Here is an 18,435-nt window from a genome sequence, read left to right as displayed (position 1 = left end):
TTTCCATGTTTGACACGTTTAACTTACCTCCTTCGACTGTGAAGGAAATACAAACCCCCTACCCGCCTAATAAATCAAATTTAGGCAGCAGACATGATGATGATGATAATAGTAATAATAATGATAATTATTATTAATTTTATTATTATTATTATTATTATTATTATTATTATTATTATTATTATTATTATTATTGATAATGATGATGATGATAATAATAATAATGTTGAGAATGATGATGATAATAATAATAATGTTGAGAATGATGATGATAATAATAATAATGTTGAGAATGATGATGATAATAATAATAATGTTGAGAATGAGGGTGATGATTGCTGGTTAACAATAATGGAAACCCCTCGTGTCCAGTACAGACTACAAAGTAACCATGACGTGATTGTTCCTAGAAGAACAATACACCGTATACAGAATTTTTAACAATCTACTCAAAAGGGGTTGAAAACTGTGTAACTTTGACTAATTGGTCGAAATGTCCACCTTCTTGGGCGATTTTCGCCATTATACAGGGACTGTCAGCAAAAAAAGATAAACATACTAGTTTTGTATTGCCTATGTTTTCCATGGGCAATTTCAATCAAAACGAGATGAAAATCGGCGTTATTAAAAGATGAAAAGAGAAATGAACTATTCCCTGGACTTTAAAGGCCCGTTCAAAAATGAATATATTTTTTGTCAAAAGCCTTTACTTTTCGTGTCCTATTAATTAAGTTTCCCAAATGCAACTCATAGGCTGATTTTTAGCACACGTTTGCTCTTTCTTCAGAAGAAAAAAAATGTTTTCAATTTGAGGCTTAATTAATGTACCTTTAAACATGTCAATTATCCACCAGAGACTGACATTATGATCAAGCCCTGTTGATCTGGATACATACCATTTCGATACGTTGTGTTCATGCAGTTATTTTATTGAGAAAAAATATATTTACGAAATTTCTTCTATGATGTCATTATCACTCATTATCTATTCTAGTTACGAAAAAGACCTTGGAAGTGTTAAAGTGACTTTAAAAACACCCAACCCAGCAACAAAAATGTTATATAAATTAAAACATAATCGAATAATAACACGTAATTGACAACGTGTATATCAACTGCGTTAGACACCCCAGACCGTCTAATACCCGGAAGTTGTCCGACTTGTTCATCCATTTCCGGGTCAATATATACCCGACGCAAAGGACAGACGACACAAATTTTTGTCAACACTACCCGAGGTAAGTTCATACTCACGTACTTTCTACATTTAAATTTGATTTACGATCTTTAATTTTTTCTTGGTAAACAAATTTTGATTTAATTCTAGTATTTAAATTTATAAGATACCTATATCATTGCACAGTGTATATGGATATATAATATTAAGGACTTTGTTGTTGTTTATTTCACTCTATTACATACATGTATAAGATTTTCTTCAGTTTACAGTATCCTTTTCCCCGAAGAATAGCATTGCATTAATTCCTTAAACAATATTTTTATATAAAAACCTATACAACTTATAAAAAGGTATACATGATATATTTCGTTTAAAAATCTAAAAACTTTAGATCATTCTGATAAAAAAAATATTGAAAGTAAATAAATAAATTCATACTCAGACGACGCTTGTTTCAATCAAGTGCAATTTTACTGTAATATCAATTATTATAAACTGAAGAATTATTTATTTTTGTATATACATGTATAGCATTCAGCTTGCCATTTACAATTTCTCGAATTGAAACATGTAATATATGTTAAGATAAGGATAGAAATAAAAAATAGTTTCCTGTATATCACAGTGATAAATCGTATTTAAAAGAAATTTTCAAAAAGCGCTGAAAATACATGTACATTGCAGTTAAAATTATGTTTGCGTCTTGCACTTCATATTTAATGTTTTTAAATACAGTAGTCATGCAATATATCATAGCTTGTACTATTTCTTCAAATGATAAATACACAGTAAAACTTCAAAACTTTTACTTCTTTGGGCATATACTTTTCTCATAAGTCTTTCGCCTATCTATGAATAAAATTCAAACTCATGAAAGTCCCTCTTCGATTTGTGGCTCAGTAGTTTGCTGTTAATATAGAACATAAAATCATGTATGCAATTCTCAAAACTTTAAATCAACACTGATTCCCGAATGACTGTATTTTATTTTATGTTTTTGACGTTTCAGATCAACATGAAATCACTGACAGTTATAGTTCTAGCTTTGACCGCCGTAATTGGCCTAGTTGTCGCCGACTACGGATACGGCGGTTATGGAAGTTACGGCAGTGTCGGCGGTGCCGGATACACCTATATGCCTGCATACGGCGGTGGTTACGGGACTGGATCTGGATTTGGCAATAACCAATGTATGTGAAATTATTTTAATCAATTATTAATTAAACTTAAAATAAGAGTCACGACTTTTATGATAGTTTACATCTCTTGCAATTAAAGCCCGTATCTTGTCTGAGATCTAAAGCAGTTAATTACGTGTCTTTTCATTAACTTAATGCGAATAGTGCTTTGTTTATGTATTAAGATTATTTGAAATCGCCGTATGTATGTAGTTCGTAACACATTTAAAACCGCATATCAAAAGATATTGCCAATATAATTATAGTACTTAGTATTCTAAAAATGATTCGAATCCGCTAATAAATTATGGCCCATCGTATAATTAATGATTTGAAATCGCAAGATTGTGCTTTAAAATTATTCGAAATCATCATGCAGTGTTTTAAAATGAATGGAAATAGCGATGAAGAAGATTTTATCTAGTTATTCACTTCATTTTAAAAATGAAATATATATCAGAAATGTCTTAATGCAATAAAAATACAATGAATTGTAAAATGCTATGATGAAATTTATACTGATATCGCATTGTAATGATTTTACCTCACCGTGAACACATTTTTTATTTCACTCTTTCAGTGTACATGTTCATGTTTGTGTTCTTGTTCCTCATCCTCCTATTGAACTCCAACAACGGCATCAGCAACTTCACCATCAACGGATAATACTTCCGGTCACATGACAGGACCTATTGTGTCGTCAACAATAATTCTGTAGGTTCAATTATATTTGCTCCTTTTTTATATAGAAGAAAGGTAACTCTTATCAGACTGACTTATGATGTATTTTCATTAATTATGTCTCTTTCGACGGACCATTGCATTTTGCAGCCTGTCGGGATCCAAACTCCTAAGCAGTGGTCCCTTGGATCATGGTTATCATAATATTTTAATTCAAAGGCGGGGACAGACTTATTATAATTTGACATAGACATGTTTATTCTCAAATAATGTTTATTGTTTGTCTTATTCAACAAAATAATAAATATTGTATGTATTTTTTCAGGTTAAATGTTGGTTCCAGTCATTTAATTTCGGATCATCAAAGTACCAAACAGTGAATAACCAGGACTATACATGCATGGATAAAGTTAATCATCAAGTGATAATTCAAATACTAAAGACAATATCTAGTTTGTGTAAACCCGTTTCATATTCAACCGATGTTGACTGACCAGAACCTACATCACCATAATTGTTGTTAATTCTTTCTTAATAAAATATTATTTATTCCACTATATCATGTTTCTTTATCAATTCAAAACCTTTAATAACGTAATGATTTACCTCCGGAAAATGTAAAAATAAATGAATAGATAAAACTGGAAATTCATGGAATTAATTTCTGATTAAAACAAAAAGCTTAAAGACGAAATGTCAGTAAAAACGTGAGCGTGAGTTATATTTCTGCTTCGAAAAAAAGCTTCTTCAAGACTTTAGTAAATACGCGAATTATTTGCACGATAAACTAACATGATATATGGATAAATGCTTCTCCATTTTTTGTTGTTAATATATATCATTCATCAATGAAAATAAATATATCTCATTAAAGTATCGTAAATGAAAATATCGTTTTCTACTTATTAACATATTCCCCACAAACCAACTTGGTTTTTTACATTTCGCACTTAATCATCGATTTTTTAGCCTGACCACACTAAATGACATAAATGGACTAGTCCGTCTTTCTATCTGGACAAAACCATTAATCATTTTAGGAACGACTGAATAGCGAACAGTGCAGACCATGGTCGGACAGCATTAATGATGTGCGAGATGACCTTGGTCTGCACTGGGGCCGTATTCACATAAGTATATCCAGTTGCTGCAAGCATAGGTTAAGCTATTAACGACTCAGTTTAAAACAATTAAATCATCCTTTTTACTTCATATTAGATACAGCCTTATGGCACAAAAATCTTGATGTAACTACCTTTCAGATTTTTTGACGGTGATGATGATAAAACTAGAAATATCATAGAGATGACTGAGATGCCTTCTGACAAATAAACAAACGCTAATTTAAAATAATGGCGGCTCATTTCTTTTTACATAACTGCACCATAAGAACACCGGTTTTCCATTGTGTGCCCTATTTTTTCGTTCTTGCAATAATATTGCACAGGTTAGAGTTGTACCTTAATGTGATTTGATATAAGACAAGAAATAGGCTTTTTGAATAGTTAGTGAATCATTGAAAGAAAGGAGTGGTTATAGAAAGTAATTCATAATTAACTTGTACAATAGAACTTTGTCGAATAGTTATAAAATAATACAGGTGTACATAATTAAGTTCACCAACCAACAATGAGCTATTTACATAGCACATATATTTTTGACACAGGTCTAATAGAAAACACATGACAACAACTATAACATTCATCACCATCATCATCATCCTCGTTGTCGTCGTCATCATCATCAGCAGCAGCAACATCATTATCATCTACTTGTTCTTCTTTTTCATCATCATCATCATCAACATCAACATCATCATAAATCTCTATCATCATCATTATCATCATCATCATCAAAATAACCTTATTCTTTGTCATCATCATCATCGTCATATACATCCCTATCACCATTATCATCATCTTCCCACCATTTTTTACAAAATGAAACACAAGGCATAATAAAGAAATCATTTTATTATATCCAAAGATATAATCATAAAATAAATACAATTTTTTATTGTAAAAGTCACTTTCATAAAAGTAATTATTGCAACATTTTATTAAACAAAATAAATTCGGTTTCAACTCTATGAACAATCCCTGCCTTAGGAATGTATCACTGTAGAACATGGTTCAACAAAGCAAACTGTTTCTAAAATGCTACAACGCATTGGCAATTATATTAGAAAGTTTGCAGTTTCCGAGTAGAAAACACCGAATTCTTACATGGTAAGTAAAATATAAAGTATATGTGTAAATGCATATATTTATTAAGTAAATATTTGTTCATGGATATAAATATTGCCTATTCAAACATTAATTATTAATGTCACTTAAATAGGTGAAATATATTCCAAATCGGAGTAATGAATACAAACCAACCGGTATTGCATGTGAGAAAACATGACATATAAATGGCATCGGTTGATTCTTTTCTAAATAGTTTCTGTCGAGAAAGACATTTTTAAGATCTCAATATCCCTGTGCATCGGCAAGAGTAATCCGTCTTTTTTCTTTGATGGTAGTTTTGGAGTTTGTTTAATAGAATGCAAAGATTTAGTAGATCGACGTATCACATCGAGTGAATGCTTAGCAGCAGTTAAACTTTCTAGTGACACAGCCATCTGCACGAGATCTCTGTGCGAGGTGTGAAGCAACGATGGAATGTCTATTGAATCAGCAAGGCCGATTTTTTCTTCAATTATCACCTCCTCATCAATGCGAGGATGATTTTTAACGTAAAAGTACGGCTGAATCATAACGACCGAACTTATTATAACCATAGCTCCACCCAAATAAAACGCCATGGCATACGAGTCTGTGATGTCATACATAGCACCTGAAAAAAATGCAAACATACATACACATTATCGTAATCTTTCTGGATATAAGAGACGGTGTTCTATACAACTACTATTCTTAAATATTAATCAAGAAGAATAAATTCATTCTAATCGGTTATTGATACCTACCATTATGATTACTTACAACTTTGTCTACAGACTTTTCCAACCCAATTATTTACTTAATTATCATAAATTACAATTATGTAGGTCAGGTGGCACATTTCTCGGACTGAAAGATTTTAGGAAATAGAAAAGTTCAAAGAATTAGTAAATAGAAGCATGTGTATATCTAATTCAATTTATGATGACCCAGGAACAAGTTGTAAGCAACCATTTTATATAATAGCAATAAGTCATGATATAAAGAACCGCACCAAAGCGGTGAAGATACTAGGTAAGTTCTCCTGAAAATGAATTCGACATTTAGATTTTTCTTATAAAATTGTGAACTCAACACTGTTGCTGAAAAATGAAGTTATTTTGTGAGTAGACATCGTGAGTTGAGAGACATTAAGCTTACACAGCTTTCTGGCACTAATTAAGCTAGCAGTCGAACGAAAACAAAATAAATCGCAACTCAAAGTTACGTTTTCTAAATATACCAATATTGCCTTCTTCATTCATGCGTTCACAAACCGGCGTAGATTAAAAAAAAAGAAATTCCTTTAAGGCGGACTCGGTCAAGAAATTACTAACAGACACCAGTTGTGTGCTTAAGTAGGGGTTAAGAAATAAAAAAAAAATGTTGAAGGTAGGTTTTCATTTTCCACGTCTTTGTCTGTTATTTTGGTATTCCCATCTATCTCTGAGCCTTGAAGTGTCTCCGAAACATTTTGTTGTCAGTCAGTGACTAGCAGAAATCAACTTAGGAGGAATTTGGCCATCCGGTCTCTTGTCTGATTCATTCCTGTCTTTATATTATTACTCTGGCATCAATGGCACATTAGGAATGTCATCCTTTGTCCTTCTTTTTCCCTGCCGAAAGAAAAAAATAGAAAATGCGTATCGATATGAAAAGTGAACTAGGAAAACTGTGCCCATTTTCTTGTGGATTATTCCTGTCTCCCAGCCATCACAGACATCTAGGATGAAAAAAATGTAAGATGATGACAAACATAATATATGTAATATCATTTCAATAATTTGACATAAAATACGCTAGCAACTCGCTTCAGTTCCGAATACATTCACAAAAGAGATCGATTTAAAGATAAGTTAAAAAATGTTTTACCTGCAACAGACGCTCCTATCAGCTGTCCTGCAGCCATGAATAACAACAGGCATCCGTATCCATTGGCAAATCGTCGAAGACCGAGGAGTTCTATTAGGATGTTCACTAGTAATGTACCGAAGCATCCAGACAGCAACCCGAACACACAAACACAGGCCATCAATACAGAGTAGGATTCCATTATTGGGACAAGACAAATGCATATTCCAGACAGAAAATAAGAGCCACTGTACAAAACAAAAACGTTAATACGCGGATGGTAAGCTATAAGGCCATATAAAAATCGTCCAAATAAATTTGAAATTCCAAGTCCTGATAAGAGCATTGCGCTTTCATCGGCAGTCAGACCGATTTTTTCACCGTGAGCAGTTAAATGAATGTAAATAGCAGAAATACCGAAGCAAAATAAGAACACATTAACACAGAGCATAACGTAGCCTTTCTTTTTAAACGGCGTTATGTCAAGAATTGGTTGATCTTCTTTGATCTCAGGTCTTTTTACGGGCCGCATAAGTGCACCAAATACACACATGTTTAGAGATATAGCCCCCAGGACGAGAAAACTTTGCTTCCAATCGTACGTGTTGACAAGCCATCTAATGATGGCGGGATATAAGAAGTTCCCGATTCCGACCCCTGACGTTGCAATTCCAGCAGCTAGCGACAACTTCTTGTCAAAGTAGCAAGAAATTGACGCTATTGCAGGTATATACACAATTCCAAGCCCAGCACCTGAAATAACAAACACATTTCTTATAGACTGTTCTGACAGACGCAATTCTAATTAAAAAACACATGCGTATGTCATTTTAAACGAAAACATAGAACAGATAATGTGTGAAAAAAAATGAAATAAAGAAAGAAATAGCTTCGTATCAAGGTCATCATTCTATTTTAACAGTTGTACATATCGGAAGTTTAGCTTAATAGTCAACATAATATAGTGCCTATGTACTTTTGCCTTTTAATATCAAATATTTACTCTTGATATAGTACGGCCATGAACATGAGTTTAGGTTCGGGCGGTCACTAGGTCAGAAAAATGCAGCATACGCTATGCATGTCGTTTGATAAGCGCGTGTCACTAATCTTTTGCTGAATGTTAACTTTTGTTGAGTAGGTTAATAGGCTACAATCTAAATATGTAGAACCTTTCATATCTGACATCTAGTTCAATTTTACATGTGGTTTCTTTAAAATCGTGTTTAAAATTTAAAGCCTAATCAACAAATAACAGACTTGGCAATATATACCGAATGGTGGCTGTTGAATGTTGAAAAAAATCAACATCAACTGTTTAAGTACTTTTAGTGTACGTAAAAACGCTCATTAAATAATTATCAGTTTTAAAATTATTATTTTATTTAGTTTTATTTATTTATTTTCTTTTTTATTCAGAAATTTGAACTTTTAAGTTATGGTAGTTAATTCATGAACGTGTTTACAGGACGAAGAACCCCGGAAAACCGGTAACGTTGGCGTGTTTTGGTCCCCTTTGCGCGAGAAAGTGAATTAATTAATGTCAAAGCACGACTAAATGTTTGACTCGTATTTCAACATTTTCCAACGGTCAGCACGAAAACGCAAAGAACATGCTAGATTATGTTTTTGCCATTACCGTGCTTCACCCGCGTTCGCATTTTTGCGCCACAACAAGAAACAAGAGGGCCATTAAGGCCCTAATATCGCTCACCTGAATATAAATATTCTCCATGACCAGACAGGAACAAGTAATATTGTAAACTATGAATGAAAGCAGATATAAAATCTAAAACTTAAACCGATATCAAACAGTTCATATTTGTATCTGAAAAAGTGCATGTGTAAAGGGTTGCTATACACTGGTTGCTATTGCTAAGGGAAAATAACAGTTCCATAAGATGTCACTGTTTGTTATACAAAATAAATGGTTTCGTTGGAGGTCAGTGCCTGCTATGAATTCAATGGTAGATTCACTCGTTGCTATGGAAAGGTAATGTTTGCTGGTTGCTATGAAAATTTACAGCTTGCTATGAAAAGTCAATGGCTGCTATGAAGTGACTGGTTTCTATGGAAATTAAGCTTTAGCTCTTGTAGATTTAGCGAAGAATTTTATTTTAACTTTTACTATATACATATAATCTTTGTTCCCCCAAGGCGGTGCAGTTTTGACCCGTGAGTTATAATCTAAACAATTTCTGTAGAAGTCCACGAGACAATGTTTCATACCAAAAATCTAAGCTCAAGCCTCTATAGTAAAATAGAAAAAAAGATTTTTTTATATACATTTAAGGAAAATCAATTACCCCCTGGGGCGGGGACAATTTTGACCCCAGGGCTTTTATTTGAACAAACTTGGTAGACCACCCACAAGAAGATGTTTCATGCTTAACATTTAAGCTCTAGCTCTTTGGCTTTTTCAGAGGACGTTTTTTTTTTGTTTTCACTACATACATATAAGGAAAATCAATGAACCCCTGGGGCGGGCCAAATTTGACCCTAAGGATGTTATTTGAACAAACTTGGTAGAGACCCACTAAAAATGTTTCATGCTAATTATCTAAGCTCTAGCTCTTTGGGTTTTATAAAAGAAGGCTTTTTATGTTTTTTCTTTCCGTTGCAATGGTTACCAGAGGTCTGCATGGAATTCAATTCTTTGAACACTTTTCAAAGGTGACTACCCAAGGAACATTCCTGTAACGTTTGGATGAAATTAGCTGAGCGGTTTTGAGGAGACGCCGTTTAAAGTAAAAGTAAAACGGACAGACGACGGGCGGACGGACGCCGGACGAAAAGCAATCACGAAAACTCACCATGTCACTTTGTGACAGGTGAGCTAAAATACACCTTTATCGTCCGCGTTGCGTTACAAAATATAAAATGTGGCGCAAAAAGCAAAATAGTGAAAACACGACAAGTCATTTTACGTCATGTTTTCTCCATAAATAAATGTTTGTGTTCCCGTCTCAACTTTTCGCCCTTAATTCCGAAATAACGCTCAGCCGACATGACTCTATCTAGAAAACATCACAAAGCCATAAAAATATATAAATTCCCATTAACCGACATTAAAATGCGAATCATGAAAATTCTAGACGTGATACAAATGCAGTCAAATAAAACCATTCAGTTGATAAAATGTATTATAGGTATTTTTATGTAATGTTTAATCTTTCCAATAATTTTCTGATTCACTACGTGCACTAACACTTTTGTAAGTTATTAAGTGAAGCGAAAAGCTTGCATATTCATATAAATTCTTTTGAAAAATCTTAATGGTCTTTTATCATCATCATTATTATTATTTGTTTGTTTGATGCTTTAAGGTCTTTCAGTTTATTTTTGTTTTGTTTCTTTTTTTAAATTGTTGTAAGTATACAAAACAAGTAATTTGCTATCCATTTACTATACATAAAATGCCTTATAATGCATGTAAAGTATCTGATATAGCCATTTACTCCGATAATGTAAAACACATATATAGGCCATTTACTTCGTTAAATGTAAAAAAAAACATACATATGCAGCCCTTTACTCCGTTAAATGCAAGACATACATATACAGATACAGCCCTTTACTCCGTTAAATGCAAGACATACATATACAGATACAGCCCTTTACTTCGTTAAATGCAAGACATACATAATTATACATGTATAGCCCTTTACTCCGTTAAATGTAAAACATACATATACATGTATAGCCCTTTACTCCGTTAAATGTAAAACATACATATACATGTATAGCCCTTTACTCCGTTAAATGTAAAACATACATATACATGTATAGCCCTTTACTCCGTTAAATACAAAATATTCAGATACAGCCCTTTATTCCTTAAAATGTAAAATATACAGATACAGCCCATTTCTTCATTAGATGCAAGATGAAATTATTTATAAACTAGCTCTTTCATTTGTTTTATTATTAACTTTGCAAAAGTGGATGACATTATATATATAATGTGATATAAAAGAAGATTAAGTGAATAAATTTACACGACACGAGGTTACTATTTGTAATTTTCTTTAATAAATTCTAATATATGTTGTCTTAAAGGTTAAGTACCGTTCATAAATCTTTACAGTATACTATACATTTATATATCCAACAATGTTATAGTGTATCAGATGATATCAACTATAATAATAACATCCTAAAGTCTGTAATCAAATACTGTCAGAAATATATCATATTTTTATATAAAAATATTCATGAATATTAATGCGTTACGTCTCACTTATTGTTATGAAAATACGAGTAAATATGTTTACTAACACCACGAAAAGGTTAATAAAGAAACTCTTGTTTTTTATCTAGTCCACCAATTTATAGTTCAGGTGTATACATTTCGGTATCTTTTTATTTTTTTTCACGTATTGTTTACAGTCGTTTACATTGTATTTTTAAGTATTTAATAATTTGTTTTGTGCCGAATACTTATAATTTTAATAAATTACCTTTATAACCAAAGATATTTTGGTAAAAATATTGCTTAGTCAATAATTACATGAAAGTTGTATATAATATTATAACATTGAACCATACATGTATACTTGTATTTTAATTAAAACATAGCCATGCATAACATTTCAAATATCACATGTTGATACAAGTTACCTAGAATAATAAACACGGATGCACAGATCAGTTATTTTGTATGTCAAAGAAAACTGTCTACAGTTATTTTAACGCTCATTATCAATTATACAACACTTATTACTAAATTGATATAACAAATACCTGTTAGAACTCCGAACGTAAAGAACAGAAGAAACAGGTCATTGGCAAAAAAGCTAAGTATAAGCCCAGCACTGACCATAAGCCCACCAGAAATAATGACAGGACGGAATCCGTACTTGTTTGAAAACATGCTTGCTATTGGTCCTGAAAAGAAAAGAATTTGTCTAATGTAACGCTCGACCTTAAACATGTTCTTGTTAGGGCGTTCTTTTTCTTTCGTTAGAAAAAAAATATTTTACCATCTTAAAAAACTAGCAAGCTTCATAGGGAAATGCTATACATGTTTTAATTACAAAATCGAACTATTCAACTAAAACATAAACAGTATTCGAATATTGTTGTCGTTCCTAAGACTGCGTAGCGATGCAAAGGGGGACTACTGCGTAGGAGTTTGACACAATGCAGTTAAACTAAAAAAAAAACTTACGAAAACATAAATTTGTTAAACCTGCTAAAACCGGTTTGAACCGACCATTGCTGGTAATTCTCAATTTCATACAATGATTGTGCAAAATTATTTATATTATTATTGTTATTCATTCTATACATTACACTTTGTATACATGTACTCGTACATAAAGTTCAAACAAATATCGTAAGAATTTGTTTTTGTCCAGTGGCTCAATTATAACCTTAATACGTTAAACATGTATATTTATTTACTTAATCACATACAAACTTTTCGTTATTCTGACTTGATTGCTTTTTTCCCCCTCTTTGGCTTTGCAGTCATTAGGCCTAGAAAAACGTACACATGTTGTCCCTGTTTCATCGTATAAAACAAACCCAAAACGTTTAATTAATTAGTGTTTTAAAGATTTATTGTGACGTTTTCTCTTGCTAAATTTAATATTTTTTTATTGTATCTGGCTGCATCTTTTAATGATATACGACGCTTACCGGCATGGCAAGCAAATATGTAAATTATGTGTCTATGATTTATTTGAATATTTTTATAATTATATTAAGTAATTAAAATGTGTAGCCCAAATAACACGACTCTGTTTCCTATTACGATTACGTCTAATAAAAAAGCCCCACCACCAACAACAAAAGAGCCGCGTCATGACAAAACCAAAAACATAATGGGTTTGCGACCAGCATGGATCCAGACCAGCCTGCGCATCCGCGCAGTCTGATCAGGATCTATGCTGTTCGCTAACAAACTCTATAACAAGTAGAGAAACCGATCGCGAACAGCATTGATCCTGATCAGACTGCGCGGATGCGCAGGCTGGTCTGGATCTATGCTGGTCGTAAATGCATTAAGTTGGTTTTGTCATGACGCGGCTCAAAATTTTTGACCGGTTCATACCTATAGCGTACATGACAGCGGTAGGCAAGGATCCCGCCCATGCTGTTACGGACTTTGGATGACCAAATTCTTCTAGAAATATGACATTATAGACGCCGGTGCTCCAAGCTAGACCGTATGACATCATATGTAAGAGGAATGACGACACGAGGACCACCCACGCCCATCCTCCATCTATATCCGCTGATCGGTGTTTCATACCCTTTTTACTCTGTCCTTTAGTTCTGATCTGGATCTGAAAACATAGAATCAAACTTCATTATATATATATTGTTATTAATCATATCAAATCTATTATAACTTATGTTAATTTGATTATCGTGACATTGTTTCTTATCTCAAGTACGCATTTGTATATTCGGAACATAATTATAATAAAACGTAAATTCCTGTAAGTAGTGCGACCAACTTATTAGATTGATATGATATGCCAGTCTTTAAATGATATCCAATAATAACGGCAATACAAACCGGTTAACCATATTTTCCAGGGAAATTAAAAAAACACAAAAAAACGGCAAACCATATTTTCTGAATGGATTATAAGAAACCGGTTAATTTTATATATTCCATTGCATTAGTATAAAGCGATTAACAATATATTCCAATTTATCATTATTATCATTATCGTCATCATCATTATTATTATTATCATTATTATTATTATTATTATTATTATTATTGTTATTATTGTTATTATTATTATTATTATTATTATTATTATTATTATTATTATTATTAAGTATTCCGCGTATCTTGTCTATCAATCCCGTATCCATTGAACCTATTTACATACATTCTGCTTATTAGACACTTTCTTTATTAAAGCAATTATTTTATCAGCAAAACCAATGAAAAAAGTAACAGAAAATAAAAGCATTAGTCATGAACTCCCCCAAAACTTGTTATCACAAAACAACGAAAATATTTGTCTATGCTAATAATGCAAGGTTAGTGGGCTGTCTGCTGAAGAGGGTCATAAAGACAAACCATGCATAATGACAAAATATTGTCCTAATTAGTGACAACATGTATACATCTCTGAAGATAATAACTTTTTTCTTACCTAGCGATGAATACAAACATGTTAACTACTGAATAAATCCCTGGCTGAGGTGAAAAGACATTTTAAAGATGCATGCTTTCAGATGAGCCAAAAAAAAATTCAAGAAAAATCAAAAATGAGAAAAATGTAAAGATTTTCAGAAAAGTAAAACGATACAAGATTAAATTAATAATTAACATGTAACGTGCGATTAAGGACTGATTTGGCAGTATTTATCGCTATATTCCTACTGCTTATATATTCAATTTTCTTTTTGAAATCCCTATTCGATATCTCTAATTTTATTTGTTATATATGTACATAACTTTTTCTCACAAATCACAAATATATGTTCGTGTCTCATAAACATGAGGGTAAATTAAGAAACAAAAACAAATATAGGCCGGTGCTTGGGAGCGTGTGGAACACAGGCAAGTCGGTGCTAGGGAGCGTGTTTTAAGCACACAGGCAATTCGGTGCTAGAGGGCGTGTTTTAAGTGGAACACACAAGCAAGTCGGTGCTAGGGAGCGTGTTTAAAGTCGGACATACAAGCAAGTCGGTGCTTGAGAACATATTTTAAATAAGTTTTGTTGTTAATGCTAAAGAGATCGCCTTAATTTCAGGATATATCGCCATATGTTCACATAATGACAGGGTTTGAGTAGAATTTAGAATACCAAAGACATAGATAACATGTTATCTACATGTCTGAGAATACATAAAAAGAAATTGACCACATACATGTCTTAAATTCAATGAGACAAAGAATTGTAATCATAAAGGCTTGAAATTAATCATTCAATCTTATCAGAAAATTATTAAAATATTTTCCGGACGGTAGGCACTTAATTAATGTACCATGGCTGTTTTATTCCCAAAGTAAATAAAGAGCAGATTTATGGGGTTTCCTACTGCATCACTTTAACACTTGACAGGCGATAAACATCAATGACTTGTTATTTATATCGGATATTATGACACTTGACCATAATATGAACCTTTACATGCATCCAAAACCCAAACAAATATCTCGCGTCTCATCAATAAATTGTTTGACAGTAAGTCACGTATTTTGTTCTCAAGAATATATTGTACCTAATCACTTTTCAGAAATTACAGCAAATATTAGTAGTTCCTCTTGTTGTAATGCCGAGAGGTTAACAGTTAATAAACGGTCAGCGGACAAGACAGACCCAGTTTCTGGACTCGTTTACCGCCATCTGATACAACAGTAAGTTGAGGATGGATCTGATACTGTTAATATTACTATTTGCCCCACGCAACCCCCACTCCATCCTTCCGATCAAATACCGATCCAGAGCAGAATTTATCACTGAAATTTGCCAATGAGATGATAAATAATTTTTATCATCCTGTTAAAATAATTTTGATTATGGCAATTTCAACAAATTAGGTACGGCCTTTCAGTTAAAAGAATGTCTTAGTATAAATGAGGGTTCAATGGGAACATTAAGCAAAGACAAAAGAAGACGCGAGTCGCTGTTCGAGGCCAGTTAATATGACCAATGAAAATTCGTCAAGTACATACAGTTCTTCCCTGTAAATTTTATAGGAAGTTAAACTGATTTTAGACGGCCTTCGGCCGATAAAACAAAAAAATAATAAGCACACTAAGTAAACATTTGGGCATCATGGGGCTTCGACTCGCTGTCTAGACTACACCATTCCTAACCTTTAGGCTGGATTAAATAATTAAATGTTAGATGTGAATGTAAAGAATAAATAGAAATAATTCCAAATATTTTTGAAAATAAGAATGTTTCTTAAATGCATGTATATACTAAACGTTCTATTTTATTACATGAATGATGTTTTGTAACTTCATAGCAATGTTACATATATTATAAATTGATTAATACAAAGAAAGTGGGCTTAACATTTTAACATTGGAATAACCAGAAAGTTGTTTAAAATCAAATGTGTATTTTTTTCAAACTTGTTTAATTAAAATTAAGAAACAAACATCAAAAACAACGGATGTTCCGAAAATTTACACAAACACACAGACGCAGTTGTATGCTAAGATAACTTCAACCAGAAATTCTGCACACGCAAAAATACTGAGAAGATTTTTTTATCAACTATCAGTAAATGTAAAAAAACCGTCCCATTCATCAAAATATTCGTACAACATGAATCTACTCTACAGAAGCAATATCCTATCATTATCTAGGTCAAATGCAATTTTCCAGGTAAAAGAAAAACCCACAAAACAGACTACCCTTAATGTGATTCGATGTAAAAAAGAGCAAGTCTTGATGTGGAAGATAATTCAACCTGTCAGTTACATTTTTCTCAGTCTCTGATATTTTGGCACCTGTAACACTTATTGGTATGCATATCTTGTACAGAGCATCCTTACCCAGCTATTTAGGACATTCTATGAATCTATGTAATTTCAGGGTAAGATGGTGCAAATCAATGGAAAATGCTGCATTGCATAGAAATTGTGTACTTTTACACAGTTTAGAATCATAACATATACTTTTGTTAAATTTAATATGTAAATCATTATAAGTTCATAGACCTTTGTATTTTGTGTCTGAATTTTGATCGAAGCAACACAGTTCTCGGACATATTGTTTTACCTTAATATTTCAAGTGATTAGCGGAATATAACACTAATTGACAATATACTGAAACCCAATTATTCAAAACTTTACAACTTTTATTTAAATCTACTGGAATTATTATAGAATAAAGTCAGAAATAACAAGCATCGCTCTTTTTGAAAATCTTTTTCCCCAAATTGACTTCAAATAGAGTCGAGCAGTTAGAGATATTAAAAAGTTAACTTAAAAAATCTCATATTATCTTTTGTTAGACACAAAGTCCAAAGCAATAACTGGGAGCTGAAAGAGCAATCCATGGTAATAAAAAAACACTAAAATGTTTCTTTGTTTGTTTCTAGGTTAGTAATATATCTGCCTCGCAATGGATGTAGAATCTATTTATTTTACATAAGATAATAAAAACATATGATGAATTTAAGTATACAAAAATGGCGTATAAACAAATGTATACTTACGAAATTTGATCAAGATGTGAATTCCATATAAAATTGTTATTTTCATCTTTAAACACATGCCCAGGTAATTTCGTTTCAACTTTATATGACCAATTACAGTTTAGACAGTATTTTCACTATTGGCCTTACGTTCTTAATGAAGACTGTGTTGAAAGAAAACAGATCTCAGAAAATGCAGATTTTTCTCAATTTGCCCTGCTTAATTTATATAATCGGATATTCCTGAGTTGAAGTTTAATAATTAGTCTATATCAGGACTTTAAATTGCCATGTCCTAAAACTGATCGGTCAATATATATCAGTAGCTTGTCAGATAACAGGGTAATTACAAGTCCCCCCATTTTTTATTCCCTTATTTATTTGTTAGCTTAGAAAATTTCTGAATTTGTTAAGATAATTTTGAATAAAATATTTTATCAAGATAGGTACATCTGCCACAATTTTGAAAAAAAGACACGTATAATTGCAATGCATATCTTGGAATATATTTTTACAATATTAACTTCGTTAATTAAAAATTTTATATTATTTTTAGAAATTTAATTAATCCAACAATTTGAATGCTGTTTTATAAATGCAATAAATAGCATATCAAATTCTCTTCGAAATCTGGTGAAAATATAATAATGATGCAAAACAATAATACGATTAACAAATAATTTAACGAAGTGTTAATTTATTAATGATATCAAATCAATTACATATTGTTCATTTTTTTTACTTACTATTAAAAGAACTCACTTGTTCCGGTATAATAAAATCTTTTCCTAAGTTAATTTCTGTTCTATTTCAGACTATATAAACATTTTCCAACCACAAATAGTCCAATAGTATATCAGTGAGAACCATCTATAGAAGTTCAGCTTCACTAACAGAGCAATCAGTTTATACTACATCTACCTAGGTACCATAATTTGATAATGAAATATACTATCCACGATGGCTATGTATTAGTGAGAGCTTTAAACCTATCACATATATATCATTAGTAAAGTGAGGATACGATACGCTCGGTTTCACGAGTAGGATTGCATGCCTTGATAACATGTAGTTTAAACTTATATTGTTATATTAAACTGCCCATTTAAACCAAAAACTAGGTCGGTCTTAAAGATATATGCTTTACAAATGATAGCCCATATCTAATATATGCATAGGACTTGACCATAAGGACATCTACCCCGGTAA

At 32.1% G+C, this 18,435-nt stretch overlaps 1 protein-coding gene and 1 long non-coding RNA gene across 3 annotated transcripts; one reads left to right on the top strand and one right to left on the bottom strand.

The window, feature by feature from the left end:
- The first annotated feature begins 2,171 nt into the window (after nt 1-2,171).
- Nucleotides 2,172-3,596, top strand: LOC132752601 (uncharacterized). Its single transcript, XR_009628835.1, has 3 exons — nt 2,172-2,370; nt 2,939-3,072; nt 3,365-3,596. It is a non-coding gene; the product is annotated as an uncharacterized LOC132752601 (long non-coding RNA).
- Nucleotides 3,597-4,997: 1,401 nt separating this feature from the next.
- Nucleotides 4,998-18,211, bottom strand: LOC132752600 (monocarboxylate transporter 13-like). Of its 2 annotated transcripts, XM_060742938.1 has the most exons (5): nt 17,973-18,211; nt 13,153-13,381; nt 11,838-11,981; nt 7,116-7,847; nt 4,998-5,877 (listed from the first exon to the last, which is right to left on the bottom strand). In XM_060742938.1, the coding sequence occupies exons 2-5, from the start codon at nt 13,349-13,351 to the stop codon at nt 5,474-5,476; spliced, it is 1,479 nt and encodes a 492-aa protein (XP_060598921.1). In that variant the 5' UTR covers nt 13,352-13,381; nt 17,973-18,211; the 3' UTR covers nt 4,998-5,473. The 2 variants fall into 2 exon arrangements, with proteins under 2 accessions (XP_060598921.1, XP_060598920.1); XM_060742937.1 differs by lacking the exon at nt 17,973-18,211 and having other exon boundaries at nt 13,153-13,419.
- Between the last annotated feature and the right edge of the window lie 224 nt (nt 18,212-18,435).

Source organism: Ruditapes philippinarum, unplaced genomic scaffold (genome assembly GCF_026571515.1).
Source record: "Ruditapes philippinarum isolate M1 unplaced genomic scaffold, ASM2657151v2 ctg3292_1_1_1_1, whole genome shotgun sequence".
NCBI classification, from domain to species: Eukaryota; Metazoa; Mollusca; class Bivalvia; order Venerida; family Veneridae; genus Ruditapes; species Ruditapes philippinarum.
The sequence above is the reverse complement of the archived record's forward strand: the minus strand, read 5'-3'. Positions and strand labels throughout refer to the sequence as shown.

Bases quoted from the DNA above. Each gene is read 5' to 3' on its own strand.
- LOC132752600 (XM_060742938.1), bottom strand. From the start codon at position 13,351: ATGAAACACCGATCAGCGGATATAGATGGAGGATGGGCGTGGGTGGTC. The intron at 11,982-13,152 runs GTATGAACCGGT...TTTTCTTTTCAG, and splicing joins CGCTGTCATGTACGCTATAG to GACCAATAGCAAGCATGTTT. The intron at 5,878-7,115 runs GTAAAACATTTT...CATTTTTTTCAG, and splicing joins GATAGGAGCGTCTGTTGCAG to GTGCTATGTATGACATCACA.